This window comes from Panthera onca, chromosome D3, assembly GCF_046562875.1.
Source record: "Panthera onca isolate mPanOnc1 chromosome D3, mPanOnc1 haplotype 2, whole genome shotgun sequence".
Taxonomy (NCBI): Eukaryota; Metazoa; Chordata; class Mammalia; order Carnivora; family Felidae; genus Panthera; species Panthera onca.
In genome coordinates, this window is record NC_138350.1 from 28,397,444 (window position 1) to 28,419,293 (window position 21,850).

General features: G+C 54.1%; 2 protein-coding genes across 10 annotated transcripts in view; one reads left to right on the forward strand and one right to left on the reverse strand.

Annotated features, from left to right (window-relative positions):
- On the reverse strand, nucleotides 1-8,459 carry LOC144612676 (mitotic-spindle organizing protein 2B). 2 transcript variants are annotated; one of them, XM_078435504.2, is made up of 4 exons: nucleotides 7,992-8,459; nucleotides 7,242-7,639; nucleotides 6,880-7,028; nucleotides 3,702-5,961 (listed from the first exon to the last, which is right to left on the reverse strand). In XM_078435504.2, the coding sequence occupies exons 2-4, from the start codon at nucleotides 7,403-7,405 to the stop codon at nucleotides 5,516-5,518; spliced, it is 759 nt and encodes a 252-aa protein (XP_078291630.1). In that variant the 5' UTR covers nucleotides 7,406-7,639; nucleotides 7,992-8,459; the 3' UTR covers nucleotides 3,702-5,515. The 2 variants fall into 2 exon arrangements, with proteins under 2 accessions (XP_060469028.1, XP_078291630.1); XM_060613045.3 differs by lacking the exons at nucleotides 3,702-5,961; nucleotides 7,992-8,459 and adding an exon at nucleotides 1-261 and having other exon boundaries at nucleotides 7,242-7,469.
- LOC144612675 (sphingomyelin phosphodiesterase 4) overlaps nucleotides 8,428-21,850 on the forward strand; it is a 22,937-nt gene continuing 9,514 nt past the window's right edge. For 2 of the 8 annotated variants that reach the window (XM_078435505.2, XM_078435506.2), the window contains exons 1-10: nucleotides 8,428-8,580; nucleotides 10,856-10,939; nucleotides 12,385-12,471; nucleotides 13,328-13,470; nucleotides 13,621-13,696; nucleotides 14,289-14,397; nucleotides 14,506-14,558; nucleotides 15,060-15,211; nucleotides 17,137-17,269; nucleotides 18,822-18,893. In XM_078435505.2, coding sequence (XP_078291631.2) covers nucleotides 8,506-8,580; nucleotides 10,856-10,939; nucleotides 12,385-12,471; nucleotides 13,328-13,470; nucleotides 13,621-13,696; nucleotides 14,289-14,397; nucleotides 14,506-14,558; nucleotides 15,060-15,211; nucleotides 17,137-17,269; nucleotides 18,822-18,893 — 984 coding nt within the window. In that variant the 5' untranslated portion in view covers nucleotides 8,428-8,505. Of the gene's footprint in view, nucleotides 8,581-8,665; nucleotides 8,823-8,846; nucleotides 9,169-9,195; nucleotides 9,363-10,855; nucleotides 10,940-12,384; nucleotides 12,472-13,327; nucleotides 13,475-13,620; nucleotides 13,697-14,288; nucleotides 14,398-14,505; nucleotides 14,559-15,059; nucleotides 15,212-17,136; nucleotides 17,270-18,821; nucleotides 18,894-21,850 lie in introns of those variants that run through there. The other 6 variants (XM_081790757.1, XM_081790759.1, XM_081790758.1 and 3 more) reach the window with 5 other exon arrangements.

The window sequence follows — 21,850 nt, forward strand, 5'->3', positions numbered from 1 at the left end:
GGTTTTTCACAAAGCTTTATTACCAACCGGAGGAAACCACACGTAGCCTCTGCTAGGAGGCTGGTGGAGCCCACAGCTGGGTGGCGTGAGAAGTCTGCCCGTCTCAGGTGCTGCTCCGAGTGGGGCTCTTCCCCGGCCCGCCCCCCTTCGGCAGCCTGGTAGCACTGGGTTGTCGGGGCATTCTTTGGCTGGATCCTTCCCGGCCGCCACGTTCTGCCAGTGCTGGGCCTCCACCCAGAGCCGTGCTGCCTTTGTTTCTCCCTGAGCGGACGCAGAACACAATTGTTAGGAACCAGGGCAAACTCCACAGTCGGCACACCTACTACATTTGTGTTCCTTGCACATTACGTCTGGTACATCTCTGTCCGACCTTTCAGCCAGGGATCCTCTCAGCTCTGAGCCCTGAGGCTGAGGACCACCTGGAGAGGGCACATCCAAGAGAAGTCCTCGACAGAGTGCAAGAGGCCCTGGAGCATAGGTCCTAGGACAGAAGTAGCACGAGGAACAATGGGGAAAGTCCGCAAGGCCCATTTAGGGAAAGGTGAGCTCAGCCGGTTGACTCCTGCCCTGGAGAGTGTAAGGAATCGCCCGACCACCAGCAGCACAGGAGGGCTCGCCACCAGGGCCACCACTTTGAAGCCTCCCCTGGCGCTCCCTGCTCCAGATCACCCACAGCTGAACTGCTGGAAGCACATCCATCAAGAATGGAAGTCAGGCTTTTGCATTTGGACCTTGGAATCTTTCCCTCAGGCGTTTCCCTGACTACCTCAAAGTATTTTGCAAACTTTCGCTGGTCAAGCCTCTTGCTCTCAAGTTCAGCTCCAGGATCCTGTGACTGGCTTCATGCTGAGGCTTGACTGCTCAGAGGAAGCTTGCCCTGACCACAGGTAGTCACATTCAGATGGAGACCACTGGTGCAGATATCCCTTGACTTGTAATTTACTTACCTTCCCCTCTTTCTGTGAAGACCGGAAGATCTGTAATCACACTTGGGCCAAACTTTATTCTAAAGGAATTCAGGATGTTGACAGCATTCACAAGACTGAGAGGACACCAGGAGGCACAAAATGCGCCCAGGGAGCAGGCTCATCCCCTGGGTCACAGTCCCTCCCCACTGGGCCTTCCCCAGCCAGGGCTCCTCTCTGCTCCAGCCTGGCAGGGTCCATCCTGCAGACTCTGACCAGGGGATGCGTCCCATGTTTGACCCTCAACCTTAATGTCAGTTCTTAGTCAAATAAACAGCCTGCAATGGGGACATGTGGGTTTTTGGAGAAAAGACACCATGAATTTCTTGGGGGCATGTTGAGTCACTCCTGGTTCACCATTTGTCACCTGGAACAAGGGGAGGCACCTACATTTGTGACACTGCAGATCCTGGCTTCTTCAAGACATCAGACTCCCTTTCCATCCTCTCTGACACTACTTTCTCCCCAGGACTCCTACAGAGATAGGACAGCCCTTCCTAAGAGCATTTCTGAACAGCTCCTCCCCAGGGAACAACAGGGGGTCTTTGCTGCCTAGTGGGGTGGAAAGGGTTACCATGGTGCCACTGCTTGGAATTCCACAGCTCAGATTTTCCCCTGCCCTGCCTCCCTGGGCTTGCACAGGTTTGATTCAATGGAGATGTAATAACACGTTACAGAGGGCCAAGGGCATGTGGTGGGGTGAAGCTGGGCCAACTCAGCCTGCCAGTGGTTCATGGAAAAAACAAAAGTAGAGAACCGTCACCACACATTTCCTTTTTCCGGTTACACATTCTGATATTCTGGTTCCCGCTGACTGGTCAGTGGGCAAGGATCCTGTCTCCTGTGAGTGCACGAGCCCCGCCACTCTACAGCTCCCAACCTGCTGGTCAGCTATGAGGCCATGTCCCTCTCCAGGCCTGGCCAGACTGGCATAACTCATCTGTAGCACCTGGCCTACCCCTGCATGCTTAGGCATCCTACAGACTAGGCCCAGGGCCCCTGAAGGACCTGAAAATATAGCTCAAGCATAGGCCACCCCCAAAATGGCAGTGTGGGTCTCAGACGTGGGCCCGGGTCTGAATGCAGCTTTTCTTCACCCTGCCATATATCTGAATTTCCTCTCCCCCTCAGTATAATGACCAGGGCCCTTCTGGAAACTCCAGGATGAGAGGAAAGGAGAAAATAGCAAATAATGTTCATTTTTAACCTTGATGAGGCTGACAAACCCTGGAAATAAGACACCAATGTAAATTTGAGCCATTAAGAAAACCATCTAACCGTTTATCGAGCTCTGCAATTCTTGGAACCTTCAGGAATCACATGCTCTCAGTTAGTGGAGAGACCCACTTAGGCCTCCTGCAGAGCTGGGGAGGCATTCTGGTCTGAGGAGAATGGTGTGAGGACCTGTCAGTGGACAGACCTGCTCTGTCCTGGACACAGCAGGGGACTTTCTGCAACCGGTCTTACCTGCCCCAGCTCCCTGCAATGGGGTAGTTAGGGTCCGATGGATTGGAGGGCAGGACTGAGCCAAGGGTGATTATAGGCTAGGGTGGGTGGCAGTGACATGCCCCCAGGCCCGATGCCTGAGGAGCCCTCACGGGTGTCAAAGACAATGAGCACTGAAGGTTAAAAACAGCCTGGCTCTCGGTGTTAAAAAGTTGGTGCTCCTCCTACCCCTAATACCTGCCCGAACCGCCCCCAACCCCAGATGAAGCAAAACCCCAAAGGCAACCCTAAACACACCCCCTGCAGCTGGGGAGCTGGCCCGCCCCAGCGGGACCCACTGAACCATTTAACTCTGGTGTGGCCCATGTGATCCCAACTCCCCATCCCCTGCAAGCTCTGTTGGCAGAGGTGCGGGGGGATCAAGGGTTGACAAAAAGCCCAGAATGTGAGAAGCTGCTCCCATCTTGCCCATGTTCCCCGGGAGTGGCCTTTCTCCTGCATGGTGGGAGCACTCCCTCGTGCTCAAATGGGCCGGTGGGGCCCCTGCGGTCAAATATTAGTGAGGGGCCGTAAGCGGACACTGGATGTGTGTGTGAGGAAGGAAAAGAACAAGGGGGTGAGGCAGCATAGCAAGTGCCCTGATATCCTCAAGGCTGGCTGGCAAGGTCTGGTGGCCAGGGTGAGCGTGCAGCCAGGACCACCTATCACTGCTACTCGAGAGCCCACCAGAAGGTCTACACCCACCAGCCAGTCCTGCCGCCCTCTCTGGCTGAGCACACAGGAGTGGCTTAATCAGTGCTTCCAGAACACATACAGACATAATGACAAAGACTGATGTGCACCATGGACATGCATACATGCACTTTTGACCCTTAACTGGGCCTGTGCTTCTTAGGAGATGTGACCCTCTCCTGCACACATGCGGTACATACAGCCCTGACTCAGTGTTTCAGGCAAAGTACAATTGTTCTGGAGCAGCGCTGTCCCAACAGAAATATGATGTGAACCACATGTAACTCATTTTCCAGTAGCAACATTAAAAAGTAAAAAGTGGGGGAGGGGCCGGGTGGGCTCAGTCAGTTAGGTGTCCGACTTCGGCTCGGGTCACGATCTCATGGTTTGGGGGGTGGAGCCCTGTGTTGGGCTCTGTGCTGACAGCTCAGAGCCTGGAGCCTGCTTTGGATTCTGTGTCCCCCTCTCTCTCTGCCCCTCCCCCAGTTGAGCTCTGTCTCTCTCTCTCTCAAAAATAAATGAATGTTAAAAAAAAAAAAGTAAAAAGAAACAGGAAACTAATGTAAATCATGTATTTTAATTAACCTAAAATGTGCAATATTACCATTTCAGCATGTAATCGATATGAGAATTACTTGTGAGGTATTCTTTTTGTTCCAGTTCTCTGGCATCTGGGTGTCTGGTGTATACTTAAACTTGCAGTGAGTCTCAGCCGCAAGCCCTGGGGGGCCCATGGCTCCTGTATTGGACAGCGCAGCTCTGTGTAGGGCTCACAGCTTCTGCATACCAAACTTCATCTTACACATTCCAGAGGAACATCTTTTTAAAGCATACAGTTTCCCTAAACCTCAGCAGAGAACACTCGACCGAATTTTATTTTTCCTTGGTGACCACACCCTCATCATGACAAGCATTTACCCTCTTTGTGCTCTTAGGGTCTTCTGTTTCCCCGTGTTCTGCCTAGTAGAGCCAGGAATGGATGAGCTTGTCAGTGACAGTCCCCACAGGCCACCTGGATGCTGTGCATGCTGCAGCTTACCAGATCAAACTCCTGGGCGGGCCTCCAGCCCCTGGTCTGCAGCAGCTGCCACCCCAATTCTGTGGGAAACCTAAGGCCAGCGAGCCCTAACAGCCCCAAACCCCCATCATGATCCTAGGCCACCACAGTCCCCCAACTGATCACTCTGACAACTCTCCTCATTTTTTTCTACCTCAGATTCTGCCCAAGGTCTGTGTGGACAGACAGATTCTGCAACATGTGGCCTCAGAGCTCTTGATCTCTGATGGCCTCTGCCTCTTGGCCACAGCACACTCCTGGCATGGCCCCTCATGTGCCCCACTCCCCTCCACTGCCTCCCCACCAACCCCCTCTCCAGGCTGCCCTCTACCCTCACTGGGCATCTCCCCAGGACCTCTATGTCCTCATATCCTGGCCACTGGCTGCCCAACCCAGCAGACCCAAGGCATAAGCACTTGAGAAAACCCTGTGGGGCCCAGCACTCCACGCCACTCCTGTCCCTATGCTTGGGGCTTCTTCCCCACCTCTCTCCGAGCCCCTCTATGTCAGTGCTCTGAGCACCAAAGCAAACCCACTCCACCTCTGGGCTCTCCGCCCTCCCTTTCCCACCTCTCCCCTCCAAGCTCAGGCCTGCTCCCACCAGTGACCTGGGCCCGCATCTCAGGCTGGAGCGCTCCCCACTACTCCTACCTCAAAGGGCTGCAGGGCAACAGGACTCTGAGCCTGCGTAACCCTTGCTGCTCCAGCAAGGCTGGCTACACTGGCTTCCTCCTGTCTCTGTCACCATTGGTGTATCTAGCCATCTCCCAAACTGGAAGGGGGACCTGTCCATCTCACAGCCCCCCTGAGCCCTCAGCGCTGAGAGCCAGCCTGGCACCCAGTCACTGGGTGAGCAAGCAGCAACACCCCCTTGAAAGAGGAGGGCTCCATTCCCAGTTTCTCCCTCCCTCTCCCCACTGATTCCTCAACTCAGCCTTGTAGTCTACTGGCTCTACCCTGACCTGCCCCTTGGCCCTTCCCCATGCCGAGTTTCAGGTGGCACCTAGAACAGCGAGGTAGGTGATGTGGGAAAGGATACGGAGAGCACAGCCAGGGCATCTGTGGGATCTCAGGCCCTCACACGCCCCTGGCTCTGGGCCTCCAGCCTCACCACACCAGGCAATGCCTGGAAGGTACCCTCAGCTCAGGAAACAGGCAGGAAAGGACAATCACATCTTACCCTCTAGGCTACCTGTCAGGTGACAGCATCTAAGCAACCAAGGTGTTTCTCACACCTAAGGCTTCCCTCTCTACAGCAAAGTAAAGGCTCTCCTGCCCCTCGGCCTGTTGCCCTCCTCTCGGGGTGAGGGCACCTCTACAGAGCACAAGTCACACCTGGCAGAATTGGCCTCTGGGGGCAGGGGGCGTTGGTCCCATTCCAGCAGTACTGCAAGTGGTCTCTAATAAACCAAGATCTGATATTGTGTCCCCAATCCCTAAGCTGTGTAACAGGGATGGCCCATAGGGTCCTGCCCTGGCAGTTCATCTCCAAGTTGCTCTGACTCTCGAATAGGGGCCACAGCAGTTTCCACAGAAACAAGAAAGAGCACCAACCCCCAGAGATAAACCAGTAAACGCAACCTGCAAAAGGAGAGAACAGGCAGCAAGAGAACCGGAGGGAACCGGGGGGCCCTGGAGAGAGAGGCGAGTGCGTGGCAGCTGGGCCGTGGAGCAGAACCGGAGAGGCCGCAGGCCGCGGGGCCGAGGAAAAGGAGGGCCTTGCAGGGGGACTACAGCTCTTGGCAGAGAGAAAGGAGGCCTCTGGAGGTCAGAGAGAGACACAAAGAGAGCAGACAGAGCGTGGATCAGTAAGGAAGCCTGCGCTCCAGTGCCCAGGGCCTCTCAGGAAAGGGGGCGTGGGTACCCAGGGCCCTGGCACTCCCTCCCACAGGGACCCAGCCTGCCCCCCACCTGAACATCGGCCCCTTCTCAGGATGTCTGTGAGTGCCCGAATGCTTCTGGCCAAGCATTCAGGTTGTTTCTGAAACTGGGAGCAGATGCGACACACCAGGAGGATGCAGCTGGAGCTCCACTGTGACACCTTTGTCATGGGCACCTGCTTATCCCCCAGTCATGCCTCTCGAGAGTGAGGAGGCCCCTCAAACTTGAGCCCAGTGCGGTGCCCACTCAGGCCTCTGCACCCTGCGTGTCTAGGGCAGCCAGGGGCTGCCATGATGACCCGTCCTGCAATCCGAGGAAGAACGCTCAGCTGGCTAGACTCCTGGGCAGCACCTGGGCCCAGATGGGGTATAGGCTAAGGGGTGGCAGTAAGACCTCTGCCTGCCCCGCTCCCTGAACACTTTCCTGGAGGCTGTACACACCGTGAGAACAGGAACCAAAGCCACCTTGTTCCCGTGTTTGTGGAATGAAAGCATTTCTACCCAAGGAAGGAGGCAGAATCCCACATGAGGCTTAGCCTGCTGGCCACCCTGGACACCCACTTTGCGACCACCTGATCTGGACTTGCATATGTAGCAAAGGGTAGCAAAGAAACGAAACTGGGGACTGGAAACCAAAAGGCGAGCCCTTGGGCAGTCCCTGTGGGTCCTGGGACAAGACGCACAGTAAGGCCAGGCCACTCAGGACCAAGCCCACCTTGTGTCTGGCACCGCCCACGTGCCTCCTCTGCCACCCGCCTCCTGAGTCACAGGGGCAGGGAGCACCGGGCCCAGCTCTGACCTCGGGTCTCCGGGACGCTCGATGTGGGCAGAGACACGGCCACAGGGTCCTGGGGCTCGCTCGCCAGCCTCTGCCCAGCACACATGGACTTGAGCATCTGGAAGACAGCGAGGGGCGCCACGTTCAGCTTCAGCAGGTCCACCAGGATCCTGGAGAGAACACACGCGGTGGCCAGTGAGCCTTCCTCGCCCAGGCTCAGGAAGGCCACTTCCCTCAAGACCCCAACTCTACTCTGGGCGCTCAAAGGGGTCCGAAAAGGGCGGGGTGGGGGTGGGGGGCTCCTCCAGATCAGAGGCCCGGGCGGGGGAGCGGGGTGTCTGGGGGGTAGGATGAGCGCGCACTCCCCACCCGCGCGCGCTCACTTGAACACGTCGGGGTCTATGGCGCCACCCGCCGCCTGCGCCAACTCGTAAAGTTCCATCTCCTCGGCGCTCAGCACCTTCTTCCGCCGCAGCGCGAGCTTCTGCAGGGCCGCCTCCAGCCCCGGGGGTGCTCCCGGCCCGGGGCCCGCGCCCGGGGCCGCCATGTACCCGGCTAGCGGGAAGACGAGCGCCCCGCCCCGCCCCGCCCCGCCCCGCCGCGCTCCCTCCTCTGACCCCGCCTCCGCCGGGCCCCTCCGGCAGCTCCCACAGCGCCTTCTACTGGCTCCGCCGGTCGCTTCTCTCCCTGCAGCGCTACCGCCTGGCCTGCCCCGCAGCCCTACAGCAGAGGGCGCAAACCGGTTTGTCTCCTCTCCGCCGTTCGATCCGCAGAAATTTACCTGCGGGATGATGAGGGATAAAAGCAGAAAAATGTTCATCTTTAGCCCAGAAAGCTGATAGCCTGCATAGTTTTGATAAGGATCAAATAAGTACTGGTTGCTACATTCTTAAAGGGTCTCATGACTGCCTGTATGTCTCATCGATAGTTAATACCGAACTGAATGATAAGCACCAGAGAAATCTTGTGACAGTAGTTTTAGGAGTAGAAATTGCAAGAAGACATTTATGATCTATACTCCCTGCACGTCCTCTCCCCCCTGAACACTAAGCATATAACCACTAGCTTCATACAGCAAAAATGCAGCTCTTTCGGCCCACAAGTCCTGTATCGTGCTACCTAAATGAACTTACTAAGTTGCACGGATCACCTCAAGAATTCTTTTTTGAGGGTCGCACTCAATGATCCCACAACAGGGAGACGTGTTAGGCGTAGGGGATGCCGTGGCGGACCTCAGAAACCCGTTTCTGGGCCATCAGAGTCGGGCCGCATTGGTCGTTCTCGCTTGGGCAGCAGCACCCAGGGCAGTGCCTGGCATATTGAAGGCGCTCAATAAACGTCTATCGTAAGAAGGTCAGTCAATGCACAGTGTATGATTTTTCCGCTCCAGTTCCCCATTAGAGGGCGCGCTTCCAGGACCTTAATAAACGGCTTCTCTTTAGCAGGCGCACGCGCGCTCCTTCCAGGGCACACGGAACTCTGGGCTAAGGGACACAGCTGCCCCCGCTGCACACGCGCATCCGGAGGTGTAACCCATAAACCCCGCCGGCCTTCACTCTGCGCACGCGCCCTTTGAGGTAACTGCTCGCAGAGGTAGCGGTGCGTTTCCCGCCAGGCCAGGGGAGGCGTGACGCCAAGCGCAGCTTGATGACGACATTTCGGCGCCGGGTAGCCGAATGGCGGTCTCCGTCCCTTAGGCGGGCGACTTTATGGGTCCCACAGGTGAGTGGTTGGGGCCGCGTGCGGGACGGCCCCCGCGTTCCGCCTCCCCCCCCCCCTTCCGGACCTCCGCCTAAGTCATTTCCGTTTCTACGCGAGCCGCAGGCCTTAGGCCCGGCGCCGGTAGCTCTGCCCCCGGCCGGGCGGGCAGGCTGGGAAGCCAAGGGCTCGGCTGTGCGCTCATGCCGTCTTCCTGGGCTGCGCACTCGTGCCACCTTCTCGCGCGCCTCGCACACCCGGTCCTGGTGGGTGCTTGGTTAACGTTCGTTGACGGGTTGGCGGAAGGAGAGGTTCAAGTGAAAGTTGAGCCTTGGGCTCCACAGGCTGTGTGGGAGGAAGAGCCGGGTGTGGATTCTCGCCTGACTTCCTCCCTGTGTGGACCGACCTTTGTGAGCCTCAGTTTCGTCTTCTGTAATATGGAGCTCCCATGCTCACTTAACAGGATACTTGTGAGCATACTCTGGGAACATACTCTGCTTCTCAGAGCGCAACCAAAGGGAGGCCTTGGCAGTAGTGTGATTCGCTTGGAATGACTGGCGATGCCTCTCTGAGAAGAAACTCCAACAGGATCCGAAGCAGCCATTGAAGAAAGTGGGTGTAAAGTGGCGGATGAAGGGAACACTTGGTACACAGCGGACAAGGGTGTGATGGATCAGCCAGGCTGTGGCAGCGTTAGAGAACAGGGCAGACGAGACACTGCCCTCTCTTGGAAATACTCCTTGTTTTGGTGCCTCTGGGCCTCAGTTCTTAAGCTGCTGCCTATGCAGGCTTCGTCTAAGAAGGAGGTGCTTCCACCCCATCATGTCTAAAGCTCTGCCCTTTGCAAACAGGCCAAGATTTTATGCTGCTTTGATCCTTCTGCTTTGGTCATCTTAATCAGTGTTCTCCTGGCCACTTGGTTCAGGAGCAAAGTGTTTACATTTTCCTTGAAACTGAATTTGATAGCGGGTGCCTGGATGGCTCGGTTGGGCTTGATTGATTGATCACTCGTGGTTTTGGCTCTGGTCACGGTCTTGCTGTTCATGGGTTCAAGTGCAGAGCTTGCTTGGGATTCTCTCTCTCTCTCTCTCTCTCTCTCTGCCCCTCCTCTGCTCATGTGCTCTCTCTAAATAAATAAATAACCATTTAAAAAAGACACCTGAATTTGATAGCTAATATCAAGAATTGAAGAAAACCTGGAAGATGCTTATATTGCCAAGAAGCAGAGATGCACATCTCCCTTCAACTCCACTGCCTCACAGCCTCCTTGCATCTAGTCTTTCTCCATCCACATACACTTTCATTTGCCACCTCAGCACCTTTACTCTTGCTGTGGGCACAGCTGTGCCAGGAAAGCCATCATCAGTGGGACTCGGCAGGCTCCCTTCCTGTTCAAGTCTGGATATTTTCAGTTTCTGACCTGGGTGGTCAGAGAGAAGGGAATCTAAAGAGTTGCTCCTGATTTTCTGATGGCTTGTTTGAAAGCTTCCTCCAGCTTGCTCATCCCCTCCATTCATTCTCATAGAGCACAGGTGACATTCGGGAGATTCACCCACCTGTCTCTGTGGGAGATGTGTTAGGAGATGAGTATATTAGAGTCTTGGCTCTGCTGAGTGAGGGCAAGTGAGTTACCTCCTCTCTGCTGCTAGTTCTTTATCTGTATTGGCCCAGCAGATTGTTGTGAGGAAGTATAGTCTGTTCTTGCTTAACAAACTTAGCAGCTTAAGACTGCGTCCGTTTATTATCTCACAGTTCTATAGTCAAGTCCAGGAGGGCTTGGCTGGATTCTGTGCTTAGGATATCACAAGACTGAAATCAAGGTGTTGGTTGGCTTTGCTGTTACCTAGAGGCTCTCAGGAAAAATCTTTCCAAGCTTCTTCAAGTTGCTGGCAGAATCCACTTCCTTCGGGCTGCAGAACTAAGGTCCCCATTTCCTTATTGGCTGGCAATGGGAACTGCTTAGGGTCCGCCCACTTGAGACTTCAATTGTATCTGCAGAATTCCTTCACAGGACCTGCATGAGCATTTGGTTGATTCTTGGAGGGCTATCTTTAAAATTCTGCCTACCACTGAGTATTAAATGAGGAAACGCGTGGAGGGTCCTTAGAACCAGGCGTGCCACACAGCAAGTGCTGTACAAGCTTTACAGATTCGCCACTGCGAACCTGGCTCTGAAGCTGGCCACCACGTACTGCATCAGAACAGCGTTTTTGTAAAACGTGAAACTTGGCAGCACAGGCTGTGCTGTAGTATAGTGTCGTGTGGCAGATGTTGAGATTTCGCCTTGGTTTTTTCACAGTGGTTTCCTCAGGTGGCCGTTTTCAACGTTCCCCAGGAGGCTGCTATGGCGTTCCCTCACCTGCAGCAGCCCAGCTTCCTCCTGGTAAGTGTCAGTTGCCCACGTGAGGGTCAGTGAGATGATGGTTCTACAGCTGAGGGACTTGAGAGTCCTATCCACTGACTTGAACTTTGCACTGGTGGTTTTCTGAGGGGCATGTGAGGAAAAGAACGTTGGACTTGGGATTAGAACCCTTAGACTTGGCTCTGCCCCCTAATGGTGTAGGACCTTGGGTTTACTCAACCTCTGAGCCCTGTTTTTCTTATCTACAAGAGGAGCTTCTTACCTACAAGATAAGCTGATTCACATGCCATTTTTACTGCTTCCTGAGGTCTGGGGAGGAGCACGGGAAAGGATATACATCAGAATTTTCATGTCTTATAAACCTTTACACACTTCTGGGATATTCTAATAATCGTACTGTCATCCCTGGATAATGGAGGGACAGGGACCCTGCTGTGCTGGGGGCAACCAGGACTGTACTCTAAGTATTAAACATGACACCAAGAAGTTAGGTGTGAGGCAGATATCAGTGGTGAGGATTCCTAATTTCAGGTCCCAGAAGATACTTCTCGTAAACATTTATTCAGAAGGACATCCTTCCATGGTGCACCCTCTAGAGCCAACAGATGCAGTGCCTCTGGCATCGATTGGGTAGAGACCAGGCATGCTGCTAACCTACCCACCCTGCGTGGCTGCAACAGCCCAGGTTTCCACCTCTGACTGAGACACCACCCTCATTTAGAGGTGGCTAAGGCCTTAGGTATCCTTGGGCAAAGCCCTCTTGGTTCACATTCTGATATTTTCTCCTGATCTGAATCCATACCCCATGACCTTGGGTAGATTTCCTTCATTCTTGTCCTGAGTTTCCTAGCCTGTCCATCACCTTCATGATTAGTGTCAACATTTGGTTAAAGCTATCATTTCTCACCTGCCTGCCTTGTTTCTTAAGGTAGTGAGTTTAGTTGGTTTGTTACCTACTGAATAAAGGGTAGCTTGGTTAAGAGGCCTTCTGTCACTCTCATTTTGCTGGGCATCCTCACTGATGATCACAGTGGGGTCATCACAGAGGGTCATCACATGGGAAATTTCCAGTTCACGTGTATACACTCAGTGAGTACCCTGTGGTCTCTGAGGGGTGTCCTATGCATAAGCATCCTCTTCTGGTTGTGGGACTGACCCTGGAGCTGACCCCCTGCTTATGGATTGTGTGGAAGTCACTTCGGTCATGCAAATGTGCAGTTCTCTGCTATAAGTGGGGCAGAGGGTGCAGGGAAGAAGCCTGAGAGTTGGCGATGTAGAGAGCCAAGGCGTCTCCTAGTCGTGTCCTTTAGGCCACTGACACAGGCACGAGGTGCCGGGGAACCAGGCCGGTGGTATGTCTGACTCCTACCTATCATTTGGATTTCTGTTTTGATTCGAGCCAGGATAACTGCAAAAGCCACCAAGTGAATATGCTCATGATCTTTTTGGTTTGTTCTATCTTCTAGGCTAGCCTGAAAGCTGACTCTGTAAATAAGCCTTTTGCACAGCGGTGCCAAGACTTGGCTAAAGTCATTGAGGATTTTCCAGCAAAGGTACAGCTCTGCTAGCATCTCCTTGGGGCATGTCTCCTACTCGTTGAAAAACTTTTTTTTTTTTAAGTTTATTTATTTATTTTGAGAGAGAGAGAGAGATAGAGAGACAGAAAGAATATCCCAAGCAGACTCTGTGCTGTCCAGGCAGAGCCCTGTGCAGGGCTTGATCCTGTGAACTGTGAGATCATGACCTGAGTGGAAATCAAGAACCAGATGCCTAACCGACTGAGCCACCAGGCACCCCTGAAAAATGTTCTTATATAAGCCCCTGATTCCTACCTCTGAGCATTGCCCTGGACAGAGGCTTGACCCAGTATCGTAAGTGTCGCGTGTATGGACACATTTAAACATGTCAGCATGTAGGCCAGGGGTTCTCAGCCACAGGTGCTTCTGTCCTGCATGGGATTCTTAGCACCGTCTGGAGACATTTTTGATTGTCACACAGGGGAGGGTGCTACTGGCATCAAGTGGGTAGGGACCAAGTGTGCTAATAAGTATCCCCAAATGCACAGGACAAACCCCGCCCCAACAAGGAAGCATCCAGCTCAAAAAGGTTGAGAAACCCTGATGAAAATACTGAAAAGATACATTTAAATCACACCCAGAATTATCAAATAGTAGCGTAAGCCCAGGCAGCTGACCTGGACAGGGATTCTCACCGATGATCACAGGAATGTCATCAGGGGTGGTCAGTCACTCCAGAAATTTCCAGTTCATGTGTTCACGCTCCATGAACAAGGTGGCAGTTTGTGGCACGGGGCTGGTCTGGGTGGGAGGCTCACGTGGCATGGAGCCCGGCAGTGGGCACCGGTCCTCAGCAAGCCTGCCCGCAGCCTCCCCTGCACACCCATTTCAGGAGCTGCACGCCATCTTCCCGTGGCTGGTAGAGAGCATTTTCGGCAGCCTGGACGGTGTCCTCGTTGGCTGGAACCTCCGCTGCTTACAGGGGCGAGTGAGCCCTGTGGAGTACAGCATTGCAATGGAGTTTCTAGACCCCGGGTAGGTAGGTTTGTCACCTGAGAGGGGCCGGGTGTTTTCTCATGGTGGTCCCATTCTTGAAGCACTGAATTTCTCAAAACTCAGAAACCGTCAAAGCAAGATGGTTTGCAGTTCATTGCCCTGTTTTTGTTGTTTTAATTTCATCTCCAGTGGCCCAATGATGAAGTTGGTTTATAAGCTCCAGGCCGAAGACTATAAGTTTGACTTTCCGGTTTCCTACCTGCCTGTAAGTAAGCCGTGGGGTGAGAGCCGTGCTCGGGCAGAGCACCCTGCACAGCGGCTGCGGCCGTGGGGGAGGCGGGCAGGGCTTGAGGGGCTGCGTCAGTGGGCACGGCACCATGGTGTCTGCTCAGGGCCCAGGGGGCGTGGCACATAGAACTTCAGTGGTTACTTTTTTTAAAGATCATTCCAAACTCTGCCCATGGGGAAGGCGCCACACTCCTGGTTTGTACCTGGCTGAGTGGCAGGCAGGGCCTTGTGACCAGTTGCTGTTTTTCTGAGTCTCCGGTCCAGGGGGCAGAATTAAGGGATGACTTGTTCAGGGGGTTTGAGGAGCAAAGAAGACGGGGAACGTCAAGTGCTTGACAAGGCTCAGAAACTCAAACAGCTGCTGCCCTTGCTGTTTGCGGGTGTTCCTGAGGATGGCGTGAACAATTCTGAGTGGAGGCCCTCTTGCTCTGGTGCTACCCAGAGGACGGCACCACTCCCCCAGGCAGGGTCTGAGTGCCTGTGGCCTCCACCGCACCCCTCCCAAAGGCTGCACTGCATGGGGCGCCCTGCCAGAGCCTGTCCACAAGCCCAACACGCTCTCTCCGCAGGGCCCCGTGAAGGCATCCATCCAGGAGCGCGTGCTCCCCGACAGCCCCCTGTACCACAACAAGGTCCAGTTCCCCCCGACGGGGGGCCTCGGCCTGAACCTGGCCCTCAGTATCCTTTGTCAGTCCCCCAGGGGTGGGGAGGCCATGGGTGGCCAAGACGTAATGCTGAGGGTGGTCCAACAACCCCTGCCTGTTTGCCCCCTGACACTGCCATCAGATCCGTTCGAGTACTACATGTTCTTCTTTGCTTTGAGCCTCATCACTCAAAAGGTACGAAAGGGATGCCCCTAAGCAGCTCTTTACCAAAGCCCCCATGAAGGGTGGGGGCTGTGGCCTAGGACTTTCTTTCTCTTCCCTCTCCAGCTCCTCCTTTGCATCCTCCTCCAGCCTTCGCCCTTCAGGCCATTCTCACTTAGTGAGGATGACAGGCTGGTGGGCGGATTTGACAGGTCATGTGGGGTGACCTGGGTGCCTCGAGTGGTAGTCGGGAAGGCTTCCCACAGGAAGTGCTTACTGGGCATGGGCGCAGGGCAGAGGTGCCCAGGAAGTTTGCTGTACATCATCTTCCCATGTGCCGAAAAGGACTGTGGGGTCTAGCCCCCTGTGGTGGGAACTTTGCTCCTGGCACTGCCCACGGTGCTTGCGTTCGGGCCCTTGGGATATGGCCCATGTCCCAGGGCTCATGTGCAGTGATTTGAGCCCTGCGGTTGCTGGGGTTAGCAGCCAGGGTGGCACCCAGAGCTACACACCAATGCAGATTTGCTTTTCCAGCCACTCCCTGGGACTCTCCACATACGAACTTCAGACTGTGCCTATTTCATCCTCGTGGACAGATACCTGTCATGGTTCCTGCCCACAGAAGGCAGTGTGCTCCCCGCACTCTCCTCCAGTCCTGGGGGGCCCAACCCCTCACCCGCTCCCAGGTAAGGCTCTCTGGTTGCCCTGGCCCTTGGCCTGGGGTGGCCCAGCCCTGTGGCTAGCCTTTAAGGCCTGGTTCTTCCATGAGGGGGTGGTCTGGTCAGCAGGCATTGCTCATAGGGACAGTAGTGCCACTCTTTGTTCATGGTGTCCCAACTTTTCTTATGCCTGAGATCTCAACCCCAGCTACCCTAGCCCAGACTGGAGAGGAGGGTAAAGGAGGACATCTGTGTGGGTTTTCAGTGATTAGGTCCTGTGGCCACAAGGACGAGGGCTGGCTTTGGTCTGGGAGTGGGCTGTGTTCTGCCCACAGCAGCCCTCCCCACATGTGCATCCAAGCCCCACACCGAAGCGGTGTGTTGCCAGGGCCGATTGATGGCACTAGGCAGGTGGTGCTGGAGAGAAAGGGGCTGTGGGCAGGCCACAGCAGGGCTGACGTGTGGAGGAATAAGAACAGGAAGAATGTGTGTAGGCTGCAGGACCAGGTCTTGGCCTGAGCCAGAGGCCCTGGGGCAAAAAGCCTTTCGTGCCAGTCCAAGGCTGGGCTGTGGCTAGACCGTGCAGGACGGGAGTGTAGAGCCAGCCTCAACTCGAGGGTGAACTGAGGCCTTGGCGGGGTGCATTTAGCCAGTGGCTCATTGGCCGCCTCTCCCCAGGAGACGCTCCTGACCTGGGAGCTGCCAGCTGTGCTCCTCACCCTCCTCAGTCTTGCTGGTGTACCTTCTTCCCTGGGAGGCAGGTTCAGGCCCACCCCACATCTGCTGACATGTGCCGTGCTGTGACCCAGAACTCACATGTGTGCACAGATGTGCCCAAGGAGGGGGGATTGAAAAGAGGAGGTGGGGGCACGGAGGTGGGGAGAGGCTGCCCCGGCATCAGTAATGCTGCGGCCAAGAAGGACCAGGGCTGGCCAGGTTCACACCCTCTCAGAGGCAGGTTTCAGCTGCCCAGCTGTTCTCTGGGCCCGATTTTGTTGGCTTGTTTTAACATAGAATTTCAGACTTACAGAAAACTTGCCACAATAACAAAAAACTTTTAAGTCCTTCACCTACGTTTCTGAATCATTTCATTCTTTATCTGTATGTGTTTTTTCTGAGCCATTTGAGTAAGTTATAAATACAATGCCTGTTCCCTCTTAATGTCTTGGAGTGTATTTCCTAAGAGCCAGTGCATTCTCCTACACAGCCTCCTGCACTTCTATCCAAGTCAGGGAATTGATATTGCTACCCGGCTGCCATCTAATTCTCAAACCCCATTCGGGCTGCACTGTCTACCCCACTAATGTTTGCTACCTGGCTGGGATCTGGGGGAGGGTCACTCTCTGTGTGTGGTTGGCTCTGGTCCCCCTCCAGTCTGGAACACTCTCTCAGTCTTTCCCTGTTTCCTGACCTCAACACCTTTGAAGCGTGCAGCCTGGAGGTGTGCAGAATGCCCTTATCTTAAGTTCTCTGGTATTTCCTAGTGATTAGACCCAGCAGCCCGTGGAGTCTGTGTGCTTGCAACATTGTCTTGATCGCTGGGCCAAGGGCGTGTTGGCCAGGTTTTCCTACCATAAAATTAAATGGGTCCTTTGTGCCTAAATTAATTAGCAAAAGGGATTTGTTGGGAAGATCTACTGAGACTCTGTAATTATCAGTGGTGTTCGTGTCCCTTGACGATCGTCAGCCAAATCAGTTATTAATTGGTTGGTTGCCAGATGATAGCTGTCTGGTTTCATCCTATAGTTATCAGTGGGCATTCTGTGGTAGGAAAGACTTTTCTTCCTGTCTGTTGATTGTGTGTATCGATATGGATTTGTATGGATTTGGGGGTCGTTCTATGATTCAACAAGTGGTAATGGTTACTGTTGCCAGTGATGTTGATGTTGAGATTGCCCCCGGTTGTGCCAGCAGGATCCCCTAACGAAGGCCTTTTCCTGTGTCTCCCTCAGAACACCAACCATGCCCTTCGCTTCTTATGGCCTCCACCACACCAGCCTCCTAAAGCGACACATCTCTCATCAGACATCTGTGAATGCAGACCCTGCCTCCCATGAGATCTGGAGGTCAGAAACTCTGCTTCAGGTGAGCGCGAGGAGGCTCTTCTCATCTTCTGTTTCAAAATAAACTGCCTGGCCACCTTCCACCCCCAGGGGCAGAGGCCTAAAGACTGTCCTCAGCCTGAAAGTGGTTCTGAATTGTTGGTGTTCTCCTGCTGTGGCGTGTGGGAAGTCAGACTAGAAGAAACGTGCCCATGTGTCTAACCTGTATGTCATTGGCAGTATTTTTCATCCCAGCGTCCCCTTTCCAAAGACTTTTGTCTTTCTCATGGTAATATGAGCGCTGCTCAGTTTCCATTGGATCCGTGTAAAAGCTTTCCCCGCCTTCGACATTTTCAACCTGTTCCCACGTTGCTGGAGATGTTTCCTGTGATCACCATCATTTGGATATTAAACCCCTGCCCCAGTAGCGTTTTTGTTGTTGTTGTTTGGTTTTGTTTGTTTGTTTTATTTTAGGGAGAGAGCGCATGCACACGAGCAGGGGAAAGGGGCAGAGGGGGCGCAAGAGAGAATCTTAAGCAGGCCCCGTTCTCAGCGCAGAGCCTGACACAGGGCTTGATCTCATGATTCGTGAGATCATGACCTGAGCCGAAATCAAGAGTCCAATGCTTAACCAACTGAGCCACACAGGTGCCCCAAAGTTCAATAATGTTCTGTCATGTGGATATTCCCCTTTTTGTGTTTCTGTTCATCTATGGATGGCCACTTGGGTTGTTAGCACATTTTAGCTATGGTGAATAGCTGTTTCTACATGGATGTACAAATATCTCTTGGAGACTCTGATTTCGGTTCTTTGGGGTATATATCCTGAAGGGGAATTGCTGGGTCATATGATAGTTCTATTTAATACTTTAAGGAGCCGCCATACCATTTTCCACAGTGGCTGTACCATTTTATATTCCTGTCAGCGGTGCACGACCTTACCAAGGCCCATCATTTTCTGTCTTTTAGTATAGCCATCCTCATGGATGTGAGGTGGTGTCTCCCTGTGGTTTTGATTTGCACCTCCCTCATGGTTGATGATTTGAGTATCTATTCGTGTCCTTATCGGCCATTGGTACGTCTTTGGCAAAGTGTCTATTCAAGTCCTTTGCCCATTTTTTAATTGAGTGGCTTTATTTTTTTGTGGTTGAGTTTTAGGAGTTGTCTTTATATTCCGGGTATCCATTGTTTATCACATACACGATTTGGAAATACTTTCCCCCATCCTGTGGGTGACCTTTTTCTGTGGATAATGTCTTCTGACGTGCAAAATATTTTTGAATTTTCATGAAGTCCAATTTGTCTGGTTTCTTTTGTTGCCTGTGCTTTTAGAGCTAGAAATCATAGCCCAGTCCAGTGTCCTGAAGCTTTCTGCCCACAGTTTTTGCTAAGAGTTTTAAGTCTTAGCTCTTACATGTATGCCTTTCATCCGTTCTGAGTTATTTATTATTCGTGGTGTGAAGTAAAGGTCCAGCTTTATTCTTTTGCGTGTAGATATCCAGTTTTCCCAACACCGTTGGTTGAAAAGAACTGCCCTTGGAATGGCTGTGATACCTTAGATGGAAACCATTTGACCATCCAGTGCTCTCTTGCAGGTTTTTGTTGAAATGTGGCTTCATCATTATTCCTTGGAGATGTACCAAAAAATGCAGTCCCCTCACGCCAAGGTAGGTTCCACACTTTTTCATCCCCTCTGCTCTGGCCCTGGTGTGCCTGGTCCACCTGCTGCTTCTTGTCCTTGATCTCAGCTCGTTGTCAAGGGCTGGATGGTGGGAAGCAGAAACTCACCATCACCCCTTACTCTGATGCCGGACGGCAGGTGGGTTTCATTCTGTGGTGGGCTTGCACCCTGCGGGCTGGAGGCCTGTCCTCTCTGGGGTCCTCCCCATGCTACTTCCAGAGCCCCCTCCCTGGCAGCCGGAATGGCTGAGGTTGTGGTGCTCGTGCTCTGGGGCCAGGAGAGCTGCGGATGCCTCTGGGAGTCACATCCGGGCCTGTTCCCTCTGCTGTCACAGCGTGTCCTGCTTTCCTGCTGAGGTGGCACCCGGCCGACTTCGCTCACCTTGGTGCCCATACTGCCTTCCACCTCCTCCAGAGCATTGGCAGGCAGCCCTTTCTGCAGTGGGTGGGAGCTGATGCCTCCCTGCATGCAGCCTGGCCTGTCTCCTCCTCTTCTTCCCTTCTCTTCCCTCACAGGGCAGCATGCTCATTTGCGGAGGCGTGGAGGCAGCTGTGTCCCTGGGACGTTCCCAGGGCCGGCAGCCTACTGGACTCGTCAGAGTACAACAGCTCTGTTCGCCTCTTATTAGGCAGGGTGGGCACCTAGGTTCACGCTCCATGAAACAGCCTGAAACGTGCGAACTGGGGCCTGTAACCAACTGTGTGATCTGTGGCTTCTGTGCACTTCTGTGTTTGCTCCTCAGACTTTGCTTTTGTCAACGCCAGACAGAATTCTTGAGAGATTCCTTACGAATTAACACTCTATAGGCTAAAATTCACGAGAGTGGCCTGTGACCTTCCCTCTGTGATTCCAGCAAGTGGTGGTGGTTCTGCAAAGTGTTGGCAACCAGTTCTGCTTCCCTGCTGCCCTTCTGAGTACCCATTTGGGGAGCAGCCCCCAACCACTGCTCTCTTAAAGTGCAGAGTGACCCAAATCTCTCCTTGACATCACAGGGAACAGAGGGAAAGCCAGAACTCTGTCTTGGGCCTCTCGCGTTACTAAGTGCTTGCACTGCCATTGCTGCTTCCACAGTGGACTGGCTGCATGTTCCTGGCTGGTGCACGGGGGTCAGGGGCCAGGCTTCCCCCTAGGGCCCTGGGGGCTCACTCAGCCCCTGTGCATGTGGCTTTTGCAGAGGCAGGGGCTGCTTTGCTGCATTGCCTTCCCATCTGCTCGTTCTGTCTTCTGAGCCAGTGGGAGCACATTCACTGTCATTTTTAGCAGATCTGCCAGTCACAGAGGTCCTCTAGGTTGTCTCCTGTGAGGATCCCGAGCCCTATACGAGGGAGGAGGGTGGGCCGTCCCTGCCGGAGCAGGGGAGCCTTCCCCTTCTTCCTCACGTTTGCTTCCTCTTGGCCAGATCACAGGGCGGGGGAGAGCTGCTCAGAATGACTGGTAGTCAGGGGGCGACTGGGAAGCCCCCACCAGGTACCCATTGAGGTGTTTTGTTTTGTTTTGTTTTGCTTCCTATTTGTCTTTGCCTCCCATTGAGGCTGAAAGCAAAACCTAAGAAAACCTGGTGTGTGGGAAGGGGAGAAGGACAGCCATGGAGGTCTGCTTCACCTGAGGCTCCTTACCATTTGCCCAGGCCTGTGCTGTGCCGTTTGGAAATCCTAGCCTTGGGGTCAGTTTTCCTGATGTGAAAGATGCAGGAAACGCAGCTCTGAGAGGTCCCATGGTGCTTCCATGCCTAGCCTGGGTCCAGAGTGTATGCTCGCTCCTTACAGCCCGGGCCTCTGCTCTGCCTCAGCTTACTGGGCAGGGAGGGCTTCAGGAGAGTCAGATGGTCGGTAAAGACCGCATATTCCTGCAGGACACTGTGGGGCCTGCACTGTGTTCCTGCAGGCTGGGCAGACCCCCAACAGGGGAACCGTGTGCTCCCTGATTCCTCACTGAGAGCTGTCGCTGAGCCCGGGTCTGGCCCAGAGGAAGGCCATGAAGGGCAGACACCTCCTTGCTGTGCTGCTTCCTGCCCCTGCTCTGCGCGTCTGTGGCTGTGCCTGTCTCCTCAAGGTCTGGCACATGCGTTCTGACCTCTCCCGTGTGAAGCATGGTACGCGGTGGGAGGCATGGCCCTCCCAGGGCAGGATGTGTGCCAGGGCCGGCTCTGGGTTGTGCTTGGCTAAAGGGGACTGCTTTAGCAGGCCTTGTCGCTGCAGCGGGGCAGGGCAGAGGTGGGGTGGGGGTGGACAGCTTAAGCCAGCTCTGCTGTCATCCCCCATGGCCCAGGCTGTCCCAGCCTCAGGGTTCCAGCTGCCTCTGGGTGTGTGTGGCCATGACCAGATTCCTGGGGCCCGTCGGGACTGACGGAGGGCTCTGTGTGTCTGGAGTCGGGGAGTCCTGGTGAGGTACGAGAGGTGGGTCTCCCAGGATTCGAACCCATGAGTGTTCACGTTACCTTTAACGATTTCGGGAATGTGGGATGTGGAAGGTGTCAGGCCTGGTGAGCTAAACCTTGCTTGCCTCTGTGCCACCCTGGGAATCAGCCCCATTCAGGAGGGGTCGCTGATTGGATCTTTGACACCTAGGAACTGATCTCATCATATATCAGTTTGGTAAATTTCTTCTTGGGACAACACAGAGAAGTCCAATAAGTTACAAATTTTTCTTTCTTGAGCAAAGAGGTCTCCATCTGGAACTAGCTCCTCAAAAATTTCTCTTCTGAGCCTCAGGGCCTTCAGGGCCTCGGTGGCCATCAGTGTGTCCCAGCAAGACTCCTGGGATCCTGGTGGGCTCCAGTGTGCACACACTGCACACGGAGCATTCAGGGTTGGGGGAGGGCAGGACCCTCTGGAAGGAAAGTGAGTCAGGCTGACCTCAGGGAGCTGGAGAGAACTTCAGGCCCCAGAGACATGAAGGAGGCTGCCCAAGTGACCTTGAGGGTCTGTCTGTCCCTCTGCCTGG